The following is a 17,880-nucleotide window of genomic DNA, read 5'->3' as shown; positions in this document are numbered from 1 at the left end:
GAGTGATTCCCGTTCTCCACAGTGATCCCTGTGCTCCAGAGTGATCCCTGTGTTCCACAGTGATCCCTGTGCTCCTGAGTGATCCTTGTTCTCCACAGTGATCCCTGTGCTCCTGAGTGATCCTTGTTCTCCAGAGTGCTCCCTGTGCTCCTGAGTGATTCCCGTTCTCCACGGTGATCCCTGTGCTCCAGAGTGATCCCTGTTCACAGTGATCCTTGTTCTCCAGAGCAATCCCTGTGCTCTGGAGTGATTCCTGTTCTCCACAGTGATCCTTGTTCTCCAGGGTGATCCCTGTGCTCTGGATGATCCCCATGCTCTAGAGTGATCCCTGTGCTGCAGAGTGATCCCAGTTCTCCTGCATGATCCCAGTTCTCCACAGTGATCACTGGGCTCTGGATGATCCTTGTTCTCCACAATGATCCCTGTGCTCCGGGTGATCCCTGTGCTCTGGAATGTTCCCTTTCTCCACAGTGATCCCAGCTCTTCACAGTGCTCCCAGTTCTCCAGCCTGATCCCAGCTCTCCAAGGTGCTCCCTGGGCTCTGGATCATCCTTGTTCTCCAGCATGATCCCAGCTCTCCACAGTGCTCCCAGCTCTCCACAGTGCTCCCAGTTCTCCAGCATGATCCCAGCTCTCCACAGTGATCCCTGTGCTCCAGGTGATCCCTGTGCTCTGGAATGTTCCCTTTCCCCACAGTGCTCCCTGGGCTCTGGATGATCCTTGTTCTCCACAGTGCTCCCAGTCCTCCAGCACGATCCCCTTTCTCCAGCACGATCCCCTTTCTCCACAGTGCTCTCCTTTCTCCCCAGCGCTCCCTGCCCATTCCATCTCCCCCGTTCCCCCCTGCTCCTGCTGGAGCCACGGCGAGGGGCCAGCCCAGTGTTAAACACACATCAAATCCCACCTCATTCCCGACAGCTCCAGGCAGAGCCACTCCCAGAGCGAGCAAAAGGATTTGTGGGGAATGCAGCCCTGAGGAGCCGGGGTGCTGCTGCAGGACAAGGGACAGGGACAGTGCCCCACACGGGGGTGGCACAGGCTGGCGTGGCTGTTTCTCCTTGGAATCAGGAGTGGAGAATCCATCGCTTTTGAAAGAATCAACACCAAATTCAATCCCCTAAATAGCAGTGCCATAATCCCAGGCAATCCTATTGCCTCAACTTAGGGACCAACGTCTGTCCTCGCCTGGGCAGTGGCGATAGGCCCAGGGCAGGTTAAAGCAGGGTTATTTACAGAAATTATACTTCAATAAATACTTATTCAAGAATTAGAAGGTTAAAATTGTTAAGGTTAGAAAGAGGTTATTAAAATTATTAAGGTTTAAAAGGATTATAAGGTTTAAATTAAAAATTACAGCAAATGCAGAGATCTTTTCCAGCCTAAATAATTCCATGATTCCAACCACTCCCACCTCACCAATCGGCCTGTGGGGAATGAAAAGTGTAACATTTCTGCAGAATAAAAGTTGTTTAAAATGCTTTACCAGGGATAAACATCCCACCAAGAAGCCTCAGAGATTTGGTTTGTGATTAATTTCAGTGAAATGGCACAAGGAGAGGTTTGTCTTCCCTCAGGACAAGGACAAAGATGGATTTAAAGAGGAGATGACAGCCTGGGTTCGGTTAGTTCCCAAATAAAATCCAAAAGCATTTCCAAGAAAACTGGACAATAACTAAACCAGCACTTTCCAGACACTGAATCATTTAACAATAAGGCCAGAAATCAATCAGACGCAATTAAATCCCAATTTTTTACACCATTCACTGTTATTGTGTGTATCCTTTGGCCAGGAGCACCCACATGCTCCTTAAGGCATCACTTTGGATATGAGAAACAGAATCTGGCAAGAAAGAAAAAGTAAGAAAGAAAATACTGGAATTGTACTTTTCTAGATAAATCCCTATTTAAACCACTCAAATGTTTGTGGTTTGTACATTTCCAGCCTCTAGGACAGAAGACTCGAAGCGTTTGGAAGTGAAAGGTAAAATCCTGGCAGGAAATGGAAGGATTAAAGACGCCAAAATTGTCCATCACTCTGAGAGGAAGTGGGGAGCCGCTTAATTGGAAGCGAAAGGCAGGACACACTCATTAATTAATTGTTATCCCGCGCTATAAATAGGGCTTTGGCAGCGGAGGAGTGCCTGGCCCGGGTCAGCTCTGTCCCGCCGGGAATAGCTGCTAATCCCAGCGTGCGGCTCCCGGGCTTAGCGGGGCCGGGCTGCTCCCGGAGCGCTCGTCCAGCCCGAGTTCGGTAGAACCGGGTCACGTCCTTTGTCCTTGGGGACCCCAGGGGACCCCCGGTGTGCCGGGAGTGGTGGGTCGGGGAGGTTTGGAGCGGGCTTGGATAGACCTGGAAGGGGTTTGGTGTGTTTGGGGTGGGCTTAGGTGGGTCCGGGTGGATTTGGTTTGTTTCAGGGTGGATTTAGCGCGGGGTGGAGCGGGTTTGTCTTGGTTTAACGCAGGTTTGGGTGGGTTTAAGCGTGTCTGGGGCGAGCCTGCTTGGGCTCAGTGTCAAACCGCTGCGCCCTCCCGAGCCACTTCCACTGCTCGGGTCCCCTCGGGAGGGCAAGGACGGGCCGGGGCTGCGGGACCCCCGGGGCCGGGGCTGCGGGACCCCCGGAACCGGGCATGCGGGACCCCCGGGGCCGGGCATGCGGGATCCCCAGCACCGGGCATGCGGGACCCCCGGGGCCGGGCATGCGGGACCCCGGCACCGGGCATGCGGGATCCCCAGCACCGGGCATGCGGGACCCCCGGGGCCGGGCATGCGGGACCCCCGGCACCGGGCATGCGGGACCCCCGGAGCTGCGGGACCCCCGGGGCCGGGCATGCGGGACCCCCGGCGCCGGGCATGCGGGACCCCCGGGGCCGGGCATGCGGGACCCCGGGAGCGCGGCTGGCGGGGCCGCTCCCGCTGCCGGACTACAACTCCCAGCAGGCGGCGGGGCCGGACGGGGCGAGGAGGAGCCGAAGAAGGCCGAAGCGGGGCCGAAGCGGGGCCGAAGCGGGGCCGAAGCGGGGCCGAAGCGGGTGAGGGGCAGCCCGGTAGAGCAGCATCCCCGCCAAGATGAACGCGGTGCTGGCGGTCCGGCAGTACGTGTCCAAGATGATCGAGGACAGCGGCCCCGGTATGAAGGTGCTGCTGATGGACCGGGAGACGGTGAGCGGCGGCTGGGCCGGGAGCCGGGGCCGGGGCCGCCGTGACGGGAGCTGCTCGCTGCCGCCCGCAGACCGGCGCCGTGAGCGTGGTGTACACCCAGTCCGAGATCCTGCAGCGAGAGGTTTATCTCTTCGAACGCCTCGACTCGCCCAACAGGGAGCCCATGAAGCACCTCAAGGCCATCTGCTTCCTGAGGCCCACCAAGGTACAGGGGCAGGGAACGGCCTCAGATGGTGCTGGGGAGGTTTAGGTTGATAGTCAGGAGAATTCCTTCGTGGAAAGGGTCGTTCAGCCCTGGCACAGGGCAGTGGTGGGGCCACAGTCCCTGGAATTGTTCAAATCCGTGTGGATGTGGCAGATGGGGACAGGGCTGTGTGGTGGCCTTGGCAGTGCTGGGGGAATGGCTGGACACCAAGATCTCGGAGGCTTTCCCGACCCTAAGGATTCCATGATTCCTTATTGCTTAACTCTGCTCTCCCTGGTGCTGTTTCCATCCAGGAGAACGTGGAGCTGCTGGTGCAGGAGCTGCGAAGGCCCAAGTACAGTGTCTACTTCATCTGTGAGTATGAAGAGCCCAGGGCTCCTGGAGCTCCATAAATCTGGAACAGGCTCCACATCCCAGTGTGGATGGGACAGGCTCCACACCTCAGTGCACCTTCCTGTGCCAGGTGGATCAGGCAGGGGCTTCCCACGTGTCCGGAACGTTCCATGGGTTTGGGAATGAGGCGGAATGACTCCAGCTGCTTTGGGGTTGAAGTCCAGTCCTGCAGGCCAGGAATTAGTCAGTGGGATGGCAGGAACTGGGTGAAGTGGCCTCTAGATGTCATTGTGGCTCTGCAGGACATCTGCTGGGGAGATGGGCAGGGAACGAGTTGGGAGCATCCCTAAGGGGGGTGGCTCAGGATTCCAACACCTGCAGGGTTCGAGGGTCTCTGTGGGATGTGCTCGTGCTCCAGAGGGATCAGACTGCCATCCCACAGGGTGCCCCACTGTCCCTTCCCTGTTTCCTCCCAGATTTCAGCAACGTCATCAGCAAGAGCGATGTGAAGGCCTTGGCTGAGGCCGATGAGCAGGAGGTCGTGGCTGAAGTCCAGGTGAAGTTTGGATGTTTTCGGGAGATCCAAAAGCCAAGGGAAGGTCCAGGCTGCCAGACACTGGGAGCAGGAGGGCTGTTCCCAGCGGGTGCATGCCAGGCCTGGGTGGGAGGAGGGGTGGACACAGATGTGGGATGAAGAGGTAAAAGACAGAAAAGGTGCCATTTCTCTGTGCCCGGGGCTCTCACAGCTGCTGCTCTTTTTGGTGTCTCACAAGGTGCTGCCTAGTTCAAATCCATGTGGATGTGGCACTTGGGGACACGGGTTAGCGGTGGCCTTGGCAGTGCTGGAGGGACAGTTGGGCTCAGTGGTCTCAAAGGGCTTTTCCAAAGTCACTGATTCCACGATTCCGTGTTTGTGGTGCTGATGAAGAGCCGGGCACCAGAGCCATGCTGGGGAGATGTAGGTTGGATGTTTCAGCAGAATTCCTTCATGGAAAGGCTTGTTCAGCCCTGGCACAGGGCAGTGGTGGAGCTGGAAAGGATACAGACAATTCCATCCCTGGAATTGTCCAGATCCTTGTGGATGTGGCAGCTGGGGACAGGGGTCTGTGAGCTGTCAGCGGGGTTTGGGGTGCAGGAAAGAAGGATGGTGTGAGCCAGTGTCCAGGGGTGGTGTGGGCTGGGTGGCCAGTGCTGGCCCTGGGCTCAGGGTCAGAGACACAGGCCTGTCCTGCTCCCCTCCCCAGGAGTTCTATGGCGACTACATTGCTGTGAACCCACACGTCTTCTCCCTGAACCTGCTGGGCTGCTGTCGGGTAGGAACACGGCGAGTTTTGGGTAACGTGTGGCTCTCCCAACCCAGGGCACCGGGGGGCTGCTGGGGGAAAATGGGCCTTGGCAAGGAGAGTTTGTGTCCAGCCCCTGGGTGCCCGCCGCTCCAGTGTAGCCGTGCTGTCCTGTGAGGCTTCAGCACTTAGAAACAGAGATGTGGGAAAGTTTGGGGCCGGTGCATCCATGTGAGGGGCAGCCTTTCCTTCCAGGGCCGCAGCTGGGACCCGGCTCAGCTCACCAGGACAACCCAGGGGCTCACTGCTCTGCTGCTGTCCCTGAAGAAGTGCCCCATGATCCGCTACCAGCTCTCCTCGGAGCCAGCAAAGCGCTTGGCCGAGTGCGTGAAGGTGAGAGAAAGCACAGCTCTTCCCCTCAGGATGAATTCACTCTTGGTTCGTTTCTTACACGTGGAGGGAAACACCTGTTTGCCACTGTCATATTTGCTGGAAAAATCCCTTCTCCAGGATTTCTGCTCCTGGGAAGCTGAGAAGCCTCAGAGACAAAGGAAAACAATATTATCTCATTTGCTTCTCTTGTGTTCTTGGTTGGAGCTTGTTTATCCAACAGGTGATTGTTTGATTGGTTTCATGGGAATTGTTCTAACTTATTGACCAGTCATGGTCAGGCTGTGTCAGGACTCTGGAAGAGGTCACGAGTTTTCATTTATCATTCCTTGTAGCCTTCTGTCTGTATCCTTTCTCTATTCTTTAGTATAGTTTAGTATAGCATTCTATAACATATGATATATGATATATAATATATGATATATATCATACAATATGATATATGGCATATACAATATAATATATGGTATATTGTATATATAATATAATTATAATATAATTATAATATAATTATAATATAATTATAATATAATTATAATATAATTATAATATATTAGCGTTCTAAGAACATAGAGTCAAATACATCATTCCTCACCTCATCTGGGGACCCCAAAAACACCTCACCTGTTTTCAGTCAATTCCTGTGAATCCCATCAGTTACTTCAAGGCCCAGCTCTGGGCAGGTCCTGTCCCGCTCTGCTCCCAGTACAGCATTCCTGGGAGCAGTGTCCCCCTTCCTGGGGCCTTCAGCTCCTCCCTGGCAGCACAGTTGGGCTTTCACCCTCCCTTCCCTTTTCCCGGTGTTCAAGTGGGATTTTTCCCATTTTCCCCCCGTTTCTTACAGCAAGTGATCACGAAGGAGTACGAGCTGTTTGATTTCCGGCGCACCGAGGTCCCTCCCCTGCTCCTCATCCTGGACCGCTCGGACGATGCCATCACCCCACTGCTGAACCAGGTGAGTCACAGCCGGGTGTGCCAGGGCAGCTGCAGCAGCTGGAGTTCAACCCCTGGCAGGTCGTGGTTGGATGTAGGAGAGGAAAGTGTTGCTTCCCACCTCCAATCCCTGCAAAATCCCTCTTTTATCTCCCGGCTAGGTTTTCCAGACCCGAGTGGGGGTTGTTTGTGCTGACTTCAGTGGCAGATGGACCCAGCACCCTGGAAAACAGGGCCACCAGCACTTCCATGTGGCTTCTGGAGCCCCAGTGCTTTGCAGGGCCTTTCCCAAGGGCTGCTTGTGGGGCTCTGGGCAGTGACCTTGCCCTGCTGAGCCTCCCTCAGTTATTGATGGCTGCTGGATTTGCTGGGAGCCGTTGGATTTGTTTGTTCCATGCTGTGCTGCAGATCCTGGCAGGATCTGTTGGTCTCCCTTGTGGGGTTCCCTTGGAACCCGGGGATCAGGAGTTGCACCTGGGTGGGACCAGCAGCCCCAGAGCTGCTGTAACACCAGTTCTGCAGGAGCTGGAGGTGACATCTGTGTCACAGAGGGGTGTGGCTGTCACAGCCCAGCCCACACCTGGTTTGTGGTGTTTAGGATTGTGCTCAGCATCAGGCATTATCTGCTGTTTCAGGATTTCCTATCCCAAAGAGATTCCCGGGGATGTAAATGGAGCGTTGGGCACGGCAGGGCTCTGATCAGCTGTCACTGTTCTCTCTGGGTTATTATTAGACTTCTCAGGATAAAAATAGAAACTCCTGATGTGCAGAAATGCTCCTGCCAGTGGAGCATGTAGGGAATTCTGCAGAGGAACCGTGGGACCTCTCCCTGCCTGGGCAGAAAGTTGGGGGGTTTGGTGGCCAACAGAGGTCTTGGAACAGGAATGTTAATCCCCATCCCTCTTGGTCTCTTTTGAAGGCACCTGCAGGAATTCCTGATCTGGTGGGACGTGTGCCTGCCATGAACAGGATGGGTTTAGTGCCCCTTCCAACCCAAACCATCCCATAATACTGTGATTCTGGAATGGCCCTGGAGGGGGACAGTGTCTCCCCATCTGATTATTTATCCGTGGTGTTTATTCTCATCGGAATGTCCTGGCTGCTCTGAGGGACACGCTCCCAAACTCTGCTGCGTGTCCTGGGCTAGCAGGAGCAGCTCTGGCTGGCTTCAGCTGAAATCCATTGATTTCCCAGTGCTGTGTCTCACCAAGGTCATCCCTTTGCCTTCCTCTGTCCCCTGGCAGTGGACGTACCAGGCCATGGTCCACGAGCTGCTGGGCATCAACAACAACCGCATCGACCTGTCCCGCGTGCCGGGGATCAGCAAGGACCTGCGGGAGGTCGTCCTGTCAGCTGAGAACGACGAGTTCTACGCCAATGTAGGTGTCCCGGGGGGCTTCACCAGCACCCACGTCTCTGGGTTTGCCACAGGAAAGGAGCCTCCCCATGGCTTGGAGCCTCGGGGTGGGGACGTGCCGTTCGTGACCGTCGGCGTGCAGCAGCAGTGATACCTGATGTGGGATAACATGTCCTAGGAAATGGGTTTGTAGTTTGATTTCAAAGGCTGCTGCAGGTTTTGGGGGGTGGAGCCACCTTCTTCCAGCTGCTCAAGGCTCTTCTTTGGTCAAATGAGTTTCCCTCTGCTTCCCACCTTGTTCCACATAGAACATGTACCTGAACTTCGCCGAGATTGGCACCAACATCAAGAACCTGATGGAGGATTTCCAGAGGAGGAAGCCAAAGGAGCAGCAGAAGCTGGAGTCCATAGCAGATATGAAGGTACAGACAAAGTCCATCCCAGCTGTGTCCCATCCTTTAATGTTAGGAGTAAATAAAAAATACATCCCTCCCGGAAATCTCCTGGGAATGAGAAATCCTGGGGGCTCCTGGGATCAAGGTGTGTGATCCTCTGCACACCTGCAGAGAATTGCTGGGAATTTGTACAATTTATGGCTGGCTGCACCCATCTTCCACCATCTCCTGCTTTTCCCTGGAAGTCCCCACTGCCTCAGTTTCCCATCACAGGCCTTTGTGGAGAACTACCCTCAGTTCAAGAAGATGTCAGGCACAGTGTCCAAGCACGTGACAGTGGTGGGGGAGCTGTCCCGGCTGGTGGCGGAGCGGAACCTGCTGGAGGTGTCAGAGGTGGAGCAGGAGCTGGCCTGCCAGAGTGACCATTCCAGTGCCCTCCAGGTACTCATCCTGCCTCTGCGTGGGGGGTTTCATCCCATCACTCCCTTGGGAGTGGGGATTTGAGAGAGTGGGGAGGGACAGTGCGTGTGGAATTGCTCCTCGCTGCTCAGCTCAGATGGGAATGAGTCATCGTTAATAACTGGCTTGAGGAGCATCTTTGCAAATGCTGTCCTTACATCCCACAATCCAACATTCTTTCATTATTTTCAGCCAGTTGGTTTCTGGCAGACACCAGGATAAAACAAGCTCAGACGCTGTGCAGGAGCTGATGTGTTTAGCTGGAATCCGTGGAATTGTCTTTACCTCTTTTTTTAAGAAAAGCCCCTGGAAAGACCCTTAGATCCAAGATTTCTTTGGCAGAGAGGCCTGGAAATGCTGGAGGGAGGCTCTGTGACAGCTGAGGGTGGCCCCTTGTGTCCTGAGCAGAGCAGGGTCTGGCAGAGTCAGCGCTGATGGATTTGGGCTGGTGTTCAACAGCAGCTTTGGGATGGGGCTGGCTCAGAGCAGGGCTGCAGCAGCCGCTCGCTTCTGAGAAATGATTCCTTGATTTCCAGCAGTGGAGGGGGATTCCCAACACGTAACAGACCCTTGCATGGCACTGGGGAAGCAGAGGGAAATGAGGAAAAGCCTCTCCAGAGGTTTGAGATCAGTTTGTTCCCCCCCTCTGTGACTCTGAACTGCAAGTGGGGGCCGAGGGGATACCACTGGCCTGTCCCAGAGGTGCAGTGTGCTCCCATCCCCTGGGCTGATGCTTCCCTCAGGACCAGGGAGTGCAGGGATGGGACTCCATAGCTGGTGTCTGGCAGGATTTACATGGCTGAGTATGGAACTGGGAATGCAGCCAGAACTGTGTTTGCTGGAAGCAGCCTCTGAGGTCCTCGTGCTGTATCGCTGTCTCCAGCTCAGGTTGTTGTGGTTTCAAAGTCAAACATTCCCAGTCTGCTCCCTCCCTGTGCCGTGAGCTGTGATTTTTGATGGAATGCACACAGCACAGAGCTGGTGCCAGGTGAATCCTGCTGTTCCTGGGATCACCCTGCTCCTGCTCTACACAAACAGCGTTTCTGCAGGTTTAGAGCAGAAATGCTGCCTCAGTTTCCTTGCAGCCCTGTGCCTGAAGAGCCACTGGGAGATCTGCAGCAGCTTGGAAGTAAATGGAAAGCCCTGTAGGTGGAATCTTTGTCCCTGCTGCAGCTCCCAGTGGCAGCAAGAAGGGCAAGGCCACGGGACAAGAAGCAGCAGCCAGCGCCTGGAATAAGGGTGGAATTGTTCTCCCCTGATGTCACTTCAGGGATTGTTGGATCTCTGGTGGCCTTAGCCCCCCCCAGTCTGGGACATTTGGGTTTTTCCTCCCCTGGGCTCTCATTAACCCTGACACAGAGCATGAATGGAGGGTTGGAATCCCAGCTCCTCCCATGGACAATGGGTTTTCTGTTCTCTGCTTCCTGCTGGTCCTGGCACTGCCAGCACAGGAACCTCCCTGGGGCTCTGGCTCTCCCCTCACAGGTGAATTCCTGACCTTGAATGGTGAAATTCCTCTTGATCCTCCTCACAGCCAGGATTTCCTGCTGTGTTTTTAGTCAGCATCAGTTAAATAGGTGCCAACAAACATCTGAGCGGGGGTGGTGAATCCAGCAGCAGATCAGGAGTGATAACAGATCCCTGCTCTTCCCTGGAGCTGGGATCTCTCTTTCCATGCTTTAATTCCTTCCCTCCTTTGCTTCCAAATGTGCAGTTTATTCCTCCACATCTCGCATCCAAAGGTTTGCTGAGACTCTGATGCCTCTGCCTTGCACCTTCCAAAAGGGAAATGGAGTTGGGGGATTGCCTGAGGGGTTTTTGCAGTATAGTGGTGGAACCTTTGGGGTGGCTCTGCTCGAGCTGGAAAGACCCAGGCAGAGCTTGGAGGTGTCTCAAAGTCCCTGTGCACATCTTCCCCCTCCTGCAGCACCACAAGGGGCTCAGGACCCATCAGAGGTGGCTCGTGAATTCCAAGTTCCACGGAAAGACCCAAAACCAACTTGTACTCCAGTAAATCCTCCTGTGAAACACCTGAGGAGCCGGGCTGGGGGGTTTACACCACACTGGATCCTCTCGCTTGCTGGGCAGGAAACCAGTCTGATAAGCGACAGTGATAAGTGACCGATAAATGACTGATAAGACAGTGGCACCAGTGAAAGCCTCCCTGTCCCCCAGGCTGCGGGGGACACCGGAGCGGTCGGGTGTGGCCCTGAGCAGTGCCGTGTGTCCCGCAGAGCGTGCGGCGGCTGCTGCAGAGCCCGCGGGTGTCGGAGCTGGACGCGGCGCGGCTGGTGATGCTCTACGCGCTGCGCTACGAGCGCCACGCCAGCAGCGGCCTCCCGGCGCTGCTCGAGGAGCTGCGCGGCCGCGGCGGCAGCGACAGGTACCGCAAGGTAACCGGGGAGGGGCAGGGACAGGTACCGCAAGGTAACCGGGGAGGGGCAGGGACAGGTACCGCAAGATAACCCCGGGGAGGGGCAGGGACCGGTACCGCAAGGTAACCGGGAAGGGGCAGGGACCGGTACCGCAAGGTAACCGGGGAGGGGCAGGGACAGGTACCGCGGGGTGACCCCGGGGTGGGGCAGGATGGGGGGCAGGTACTGCCAGGTAACCCCAGGACAGGGTAGAATGGGGGGCAGGTACTGCCAGGTAACCCCGGGGTGGGGCAGAATGGGGGGCAGGTACCACAAGGTAACCCCGGGGTGGGGCAGAATGGGGGGCAGGTACCACCAGGTAACCCCAGGGTGGGGCAGGATGGGGGGCAGGTACCCCAGTGTCCCACAGCATGAGGGAATTGCTGCTGTTTGGGGTGAAACCTGCCTGCTCCAGGGCTGTGTTGTTGCACAGAGCTCTGAGCTCGGCTGGGACCAGTGGGTGTGGCTTTAAAAGGTGTTTTAAGTTAAGTGACTCGATTTCCATTTCCTAAATCAGTGAAAATGAGGCAGAACGACTCCGACTCCAACTGCTTTGGGGTTGAAGTCCAATCCTGCAGCCCAGGAACCAGGGAATAGGAGTTGGACTCCAGAGGTCCCTTCCACTCCTGCCTAGTCTGTGATTCTGTGATGTTATGAAGGATTTAATAAAGAAGGGATGGCAGGAGCCTGCTGGGAGGGGAGTGTGGCACCTCCATGGGCCTGGGATGTGCTTCCTCTCTTCTCTTCCTCCCCCGCTTTGCCCAGCTCCTGCAGCACAGGCAGCGGCTGCAGCGAGGGGCTGGGGATGGAAAGGAGCTGGCAGGGAGGGAACAGGCAGCAGTGCCAGGAGCAGCTGGGGAGGAGGTGGAGGAGAGGGATGATGTCACCTCGTGTGGAGGAGCTGATGTCGCTGCTGCAGGCGATGGAGATGGAGACGAAGCTTCTCCTCAAGCAGGAGGGTCTGGGGGGCGTGGAGGTGCTGCTGCTCTGCCCCCTCACTTCCACGTGCAGTTCCACTGGGATCATCTCCGTGGCTCCTCGTCCCCATTCCACACCTCAGTGAGGTGTCAGCAGTGACTCCTGGAGGGAGGGAGTGCCAGGCTGACGGGGCTCTGCCCTCTCCCTGCACAGCTGGTGTCTGCCGTGGTGGAGTACGGAGGGAAGCGGGTCCGAGGCAGTGACCTGTTCAGCCCCAAGGATGCCGTGGCCATCACCAAGCAGTTCCTCAAAGGCCTGAAGGTACTGAGACTCCTTGGGGAAATGGGGACAGGCTCAAAACTGCAGCCCAGAGGAGGAGCAGGGCTGGCAGGAATGCTGTGGGCTGTTGGCTCAGGGCCTGACTCCACTGAGAACAGGAGTGAGCTGCTGGAGAGCTTCTCCATCCTAAATTCAGGGGTAGTGCCTGCTGTGCCTCTGCTGATCCTCCTTCCTAAAGAGCTTCTCTCTGGCCACAGGGCATCGAGAATGTGTACACCCAGCACCAGCCCCTGCTCCAGGAAACCCTGGACCAGCTCATCAAGGGAAAGCTCAAGGACAGCCAGTATCCCTACCTGGGCCCCAACACACTCCGGGACAGGTGCATGGGGCCTTTGGGGCAGAGCCTGCACTGGGACACACCGGCTGGGACATCCCTGCTGTCCCCAACACTGTCCCCACAGCGGGGTGGGACTGATGGTGACCAGAGCTGGGGCTTGGCACAGAAATCTCTTGATTGTAGAGGTCTTGTATCCCCAGGAATGTTGCCAGGACTGGGGTGTGTCTCATCCTGGCTCGGATGTGCCATTCCTGTTGGGCAGCTCAGGTGAAGCCCTCACTCATCAGAGCTGCTCTGTGCTGGTGTTTGGGGACTGCCAGAAATAGTCCAGCTGCAGCTCTCCTGGCCTGAGCCAGTGCTGTTCCCGATGGAAATGGGACCCTGCTGGACAGGGTCATGCAGACCTAACCCAGACTCTGAGCAGACAGGCTTTGGGTGCTTAGTGGTGATACAGATCACGTTGGGAAAGGACTGATCTCACCTTTTTCATGAGTTTTCCCTGCTTTCCCACATCTCCTTGGGCAGGGTGGAAGTGGTGTGGGGATCATGGAGACCTAGTGGCCAACACTCTCCCTCTGTGCCCGTGTCCCAGGCAGGCAGGAGCAGCTTTGCTCTGGCTCATGCTGTCCATGCAGTGATCCAAGAAAGAAATCCCTGGTGTTGGTCCTTCCGAGGGATTGGGAGGGTGGCTACAGGAGAGGGAAGGAGCAGCTCACTTGAAAGCAGGATGTGCACAGCACACCTGAGTTTGTGTTGGGATGGAAGAAGACTCCATCCTTTCCCTCCTTCCTCTTGCTTGGCTTCCCTCGACCATCCCACATTTCCCTGCTGGCTGGGAAGTGTCCCCTCAGGCGAAACTGAGGCACAGATCCTGGCACTTCAGTCACAAGCCCCGAGCCTGGGAGCTCCAAGGCAGTGCTGTGTCCTTGCCTGACTCCAGAATCGATCCTGATTTCCCAGCCCCAGCAGGTCATGCATTAAACATGGCACGTGGATCCCCAGGGATCGGGGTGCTGCTGCTGCTGGAGGCTGCTCAGGGCTGTGGGTGGAAGTTCAGGAGAGGAGAGATTTTGGGGATTCACTGGGTTGCTTTCAGCTCTGAGCCTGGCACATCACAGGGATGAGGGAGCGTCTAGAGGAAGCACCCTCAGGATCATGGATCACTGCCTCAAAAGTGCAGGATTTATCCTTGGCTTTGTCTGATCCCAACTCAATATTTGTGGCTGCTCCATCCAGAACGTGTCCAAGGCCAGGTTGGTCAGGGCTTGGATCCACTTGGTCTGCTAGGTGTCCCTGAGCTTTTAGGTCCCTTCCAGCCAAACCATTCCATGATTTGTGCCTTTCTCCCAGGCCTCAGGACATTATTGTGTTCCTCATTGGAGGGGCCACCTACGAGGAGGCTCTGGCTGTGTTCAACCTGAACCGCTCCAACCCCGGCGTCCGCATCGTCCTGGGTGGGACCACCATCCACAACACCAGGAGGTAAAATCCACCCCTGTGACACTGCTGGCACAGCAGCAATTTGGGGTGCCTGGGGGATCCCCACGTGGAAATGGGTGTCAGTGTTCCGGACCCAGCTCTGCTCGTGGTGGTTTAACTTGAGGTTTAACTTGAATTTCCATGAGTTCAAGGGCAGGCAAGTAGAGTTTTCCAGAGAGTTTTTCTAATTCATAACACTGGGAAGCCAGGGCAGCACGTGGGAATTCAGCACTGAATGAACCTGCTGCTGCTTTGCTGAAGGTGGGCAAAGATCCCTGTAAGTATGGAATTCCCAGTGGGAAATGGCTGGTTTATAAAAACAAATAACTTTTCCTGAACCCAAGTTATTCACTTTGGGCACAGGAAAGAATTGATGCCATGGTGGGAATTGCTTCACATCAGCACAGCTTGCTGCTGGCCAGGCAGGAGAGCAGGAATTCTCTCCAGATTCCCAGTGCTCAGTGTGGGATGGTGGGAAAATGCTGAGCTGCTGCTGAAGCTCAGGATCTGCAGCCCCATCACTGGATCTGCTTGGATTGGTGCTGCCAGGAGCCACCTGGGCTGGTTTGGGCTCTGCTGCTGTGCAGTCCTTGAATTATTTACAGAAAAGCTGGGATTCTGTATCCAAATTTGCATTTCAAAGAATGAAGTGGGGGGGTAAAAAGGAAAATAAAAGGAAGGGCTGGATGTGGCCAGTTCCTGCCTGGGGAGGACAGCAAAGGGCCTGTTCTGAAACAGCCCTGTCCCACATGATCAGTTTCCTCTTGGATAAGGTTTCCCTGAGGATGGGAGGACAATAAAACTGTCTCCTGTCCACGATTCCATCACAGTGCCCTAGGATCAGGGATATCTCAGCACATCCATATGAGGAAAGCCAGGTTTTAGTGTGTCCCAACCTCTCACTAATCCATGGCCTTGCTGATTCCTGTGGGATTAGGGCAGATATGTCACCAGAAACAAGGGGATTTGGGTGTTAATGCACCGAGCAGCCCTGTAAGCACCTAATCCTGCTCCCATTGTTCTTACTCCCTGCTGGAACTGGGACCAACATCTGTGGGCCCACAGGGGTGGCCCAAAGGATGGAGAATCTGCTCTGCTCCTAGGGGTTCCAGAGCAATTCCGCAGGCTTTGGAGGAGAAAGGGTTACAAAGGATCAATAATCGGATCAAAGGGGCTGCCAGGAACATCTGGTGCTGGGGCTGACTCATCCTGGGCAGGTTGAGACAAACCTGCTGGGACTAATCCCAGGATGTGGGGCCTGACCCAGTTACCCAGTTACAGCCGCACTGGATCCTCCTGGGGACCCTCCTGACTGCACAAGGCTCATTTCTCCTGGGAGCTCCATCTCCAGGCCCTGCTCGGGTGGAGCAGCTCTGGAGGAATCTGCAGATGCCTGTGCTGGGTCCTCACCTGTTCCTGCAGGATCTGCAGGGTCCTTGGAGCAGCAGCCCCAGCAGGGAGGGGGTTGTGCTGTGGTGCAGCTCATCCCTGGAGGGCAGGGGCGAGTTTGGGTCTCGTCTCCAGTCACTCCAGACTGGGAATGTGCTGACAGAGGCCGTGCTGAGGGACCCTGAGGTGTCACTGGTCACAGGCACAACCTGCTCCAGACAGCACAGAACCAGAGACCCTAAAAGCACCAGTCATTCCCTGCCAGAGCTCAGTTCTGCCTGGTTCTAGTGCCTAAAAATAACCTGCAGGAGGGAGAGCTCAGGCTGCAACACAAAGCCAGGTGCCAGAGCCTGTGCCAGAGCTGGTGCCACCGCGGGCAGTGCCCTGCTGTGCCCCCTCCCAGCTGTGTCTGATGGCACTCAGAGCTGGGTGTTGCTGCAGGGTTTTGCAGGAGATTTTAGGGTTTAACTATTTTTCAAACCCCTCAAGATTCACAAGCTGAGCAGGAAGAGCTGCTCCAGCCCCAGTTTAGGGGAATCCCATTTCTGTAGGATTTGTGCCATATCTTGGTTTGTATTTCTTTATCTTTTGGGGTGTTTTTTGAAGCATTGCTGTTGAGATCACCTGATCAGCACACTGAGGGATGAGTCAGCCTGGGAATGGCCGCGGTGTCTCATTGCCAGAGGAACCATCCTGGGCAGCATCCTTCCAGCTGGGAGCATCCCTGGCTTTGGGAGCTGCTCCCAGCCGTGGGTGGGTGATGCCAGCAGGCCTGAGGCTTGTGCTGGGGACAGTCACAGCCCCTCTGGCCCTTGTTCCACTGACCTGAACCTTTCCCAGCAGCTTCCTGGAGGAGGTGACAGCCGCAGGATTCCGCGGTCGAGGCACCGACAGCTCCCAAATCCCACCGAGGTCCAGCAGCCGACGGTGAATCCTGAAGGAATGAGTATTTTTTGAACATTCAGGGCTTTCCCAGAGCAGAGCAGGATGTTCCTGCCCTGCGGCTGGAGCTTCCCCTCCACAGCCAGAATGGCAGCGAATGCTGGAGCTGGCACTAGCCCAAGGGCAAGGATGTGTCCCCACTGCAGCTCCTCACTGTCCCCTCACAAACAGCTCCAGGACTGGGATGTCACCTGAGGAGAGCCTGGGAAAGCCCTTGAATCCCTGCAGCCCCTGCTCTTGACAGGACACACTGGATGAGTCCCAGGAGGAGCCCAGGGATGCTGCCCCATGCAGGGGGAGCAGCTGTGGGGCTGTGGCTGGTGGGCACAGGAGCCCTTTGCTGTTGTCTGTATATGTTGAATCCTATTAAATCCCCCACTTTGGCCGAAGTTGTCTGCTAGATGTTCCGACTTTCCCTTTCCCGAGGCCACAAGGTGCAGTTACAGCCTGAGCCTCTGTGGGGGCTTTGCTCCCCTCCAGGACCACACCAAGGAACCTGCAAGTGTGTTTCCAGCTCTGCTCCCTGGCCTCTAATCAGCACTTGATTGGGAATTAACAAGCCAGATCAAATGAAATGAGCTCCTAAATCCCTGGGAATTATCTTGGCATCACAACTAAGTCCTGTTGATGTGGGAGAGAGCAAAGCCCTGCAGGGAGGAGGGGACCTGACCCCGGGGGGGCTCTCTGAGGAAAGGAGGGGAGCACACAGCCTGTGCTGGGGGGAATTTCTCTGCCCACAGCCAGGAGTGGAACTGGCTGGGCACCTGTGAGGTGAATTTTGGGTTATTGGGACAGGCAGAGCTGCAAGAATTCCCTCTTACAGGTGACTCAGGCGTCTGAGACCCCAACTTTTCTTTAAAAGGGGAGCTGAGTCACAGCTGGCAGAGGATACTGGGCAGCCCCCTGCCCCATCCACTCCTCCAGCAGCCCCTTCCCCAGACAGCAGGGCTGTAACTGTTGTCAGAGACACAGAAAAGCACGTGTCCTAATTAAACTGCACTCACCTTCCAGGCAGCAGCTTCACACTTGATATCCAGAGGCAAAATGCTGTGTGGGGGGTGTTAAATACATGAATAAACCAAGAGTTTGCTGATCTGCTCTGCAGAAAGAGGTGATTTTGGCAACTGTTTGTAACGGAGCAGCACAAGGAGCAGCTAGAGCTGCTAAAGGGGGCATGTGAATACAGGGAGAGACACAAACACGCCTTGGAGAGGCTTTTCATTCTGCCCACAGGGATGGGGATGAGGAGCTGCACTGCCAATGTCACCTGTCCCACTGGGGAGCAGCCTCCAGGGGCTCACTGCTGGAAGTGCAGCCCCCTGTTCCTGGTACAGGAATGGGAGATGGGTTCCCTCCTGTCTCCTTCCTTCCTTCCATGTCAGTTGTTGATGTTTCCAGCTCTGAATCATTGGTCACATCCTTCACAGCGTGACTCACTGTCAGAACAGCCCGAGGACTCCAAGTGCAGCTGAATTCCTGCTCCCAGGGATGGGAGGTGTGTGCAGGTGTGTTACCTGCTGTGCTTTCAGGGCAGCTTCCAGAGGACATTTGGGAAGAGCCCAAATGTGGGCCCTGCATCTAAAGGGCACAGCAGAGCCGTCCTACTG

General features: G+C 55.8%; 1 protein-coding gene across 1 annotated transcript; it reads left to right on the top strand.

Annotated features, from left to right (window-relative positions):
* The first annotated feature begins 2,886 nt into the window (after positions 1-2,886).
* On the top strand, positions 2,887-17,366 carry VPS45 (vacuolar protein sorting 45 homolog). The gene is made up of 15 exons (XM_038161962.1): positions 2,887-3,160; positions 3,231-3,365; positions 3,659-3,719; positions 4,175-4,254; positions 4,943-5,011; positions 5,237-5,374; positions 6,216-6,326; positions 7,549-7,683; positions 7,970-8,083; positions 8,330-8,497; positions 10,750-10,908; positions 12,061-12,168; positions 12,384-12,505; positions 13,814-13,945; positions 16,175-17,366. Exons 1-15 carry the CDS (start codon positions 3,068-3,070, stop codon positions 16,260-16,262), a joined length of 1,713 nt encoding a protein of 570 aa, XP_038017890.1. The 5' UTR covers positions 2,887-3,067; the 3' UTR covers positions 16,263-17,366.
* The last annotated feature ends 514 nt before the right edge of the window (positions 17,367-17,880 follow it).

Source organism: Motacilla alba, chromosome 25 (genome assembly GCF_015832195.1).
Source record: "Motacilla alba alba isolate MOTALB_02 chromosome 25, Motacilla_alba_V1.0_pri, whole genome shotgun sequence".
NCBI classification, from domain to species: domain Eukaryota; kingdom Metazoa; phylum Chordata; class Aves; order Passeriformes; family Motacillidae; genus Motacilla; species Motacilla alba.
Note: the sequence above shows the minus strand (reverse complement) of the source record. Positions and strands in the feature narration are given on the sequence as shown.